We start from the raw sequence: 359 nt of genomic DNA, 5'->3' as shown, positions 1-359 counted from the left end.
ATACAATTCCGAATACAGATAGTTTATCTTTATCATCGTGAAACAAACAGAATACATGTATTTATTAGCATGCAGCAGCAGAGAAACATCAGAAAGGAGAGAGGGTGGAGGATGCCGAAGTTGAATGTAAGGGGTTTCGGTTTTTTCTACAAGTCCAGCAAGAGGGGCTTTACGTCGTTTCTCGTTTCTTTAGTGATTTGTTGTTTTGTAATTGTTCATTCAATTTCCAGCGATCGCTAAGACGAGGAAAGCTGGAAATGTATAGAGGGGCCCAGCAGTTTAAAACAGCTGCTTATGGCCCCCGAATCCGATCCTTGCAGCAGCAGAAGCAGCAGCAGCAGCAGCAGCAGCAGCAGCAG

At 44.3% G+C, this 359-nt stretch overlaps 1 protein-coding gene across 1 annotated transcript in view; it reads left to right on the top strand.

Moving 5' to 3' along the window:
* Nucleotides 1-257: 257 nt before the first annotated feature.
* Nucleotides 258-359, top strand: part of EMH_0006700 (uncharacterized protein) — a gene marked incomplete at both ends in the record, with an annotated part of 345 nt that continues 243 nt past the window's right edge. Inside the window, one exon of the mRNA XM_013497634.1 lies at nt 258-359. Coding sequence (XP_013353088.1) covers nt 258-359 — 102 coding nt within the window.

The sequence above is a fragment of the Eimeria mitis genome, genomic scaffold, assembly GCF_000499745.2.
Source record: "Eimeria mitis Houghton genomic scaffold, Emh_scaff281, whole genome shotgun sequence".
Taxonomy (NCBI): domain Eukaryota; phylum Apicomplexa; class Conoidasida; order Eucoccidiorida; family Eimeriidae; genus Eimeria; species Eimeria mitis.
The sequence above is the reverse complement of the archived record's forward strand: the minus strand, read 5'-3'. Positions and strand labels throughout refer to the sequence as shown.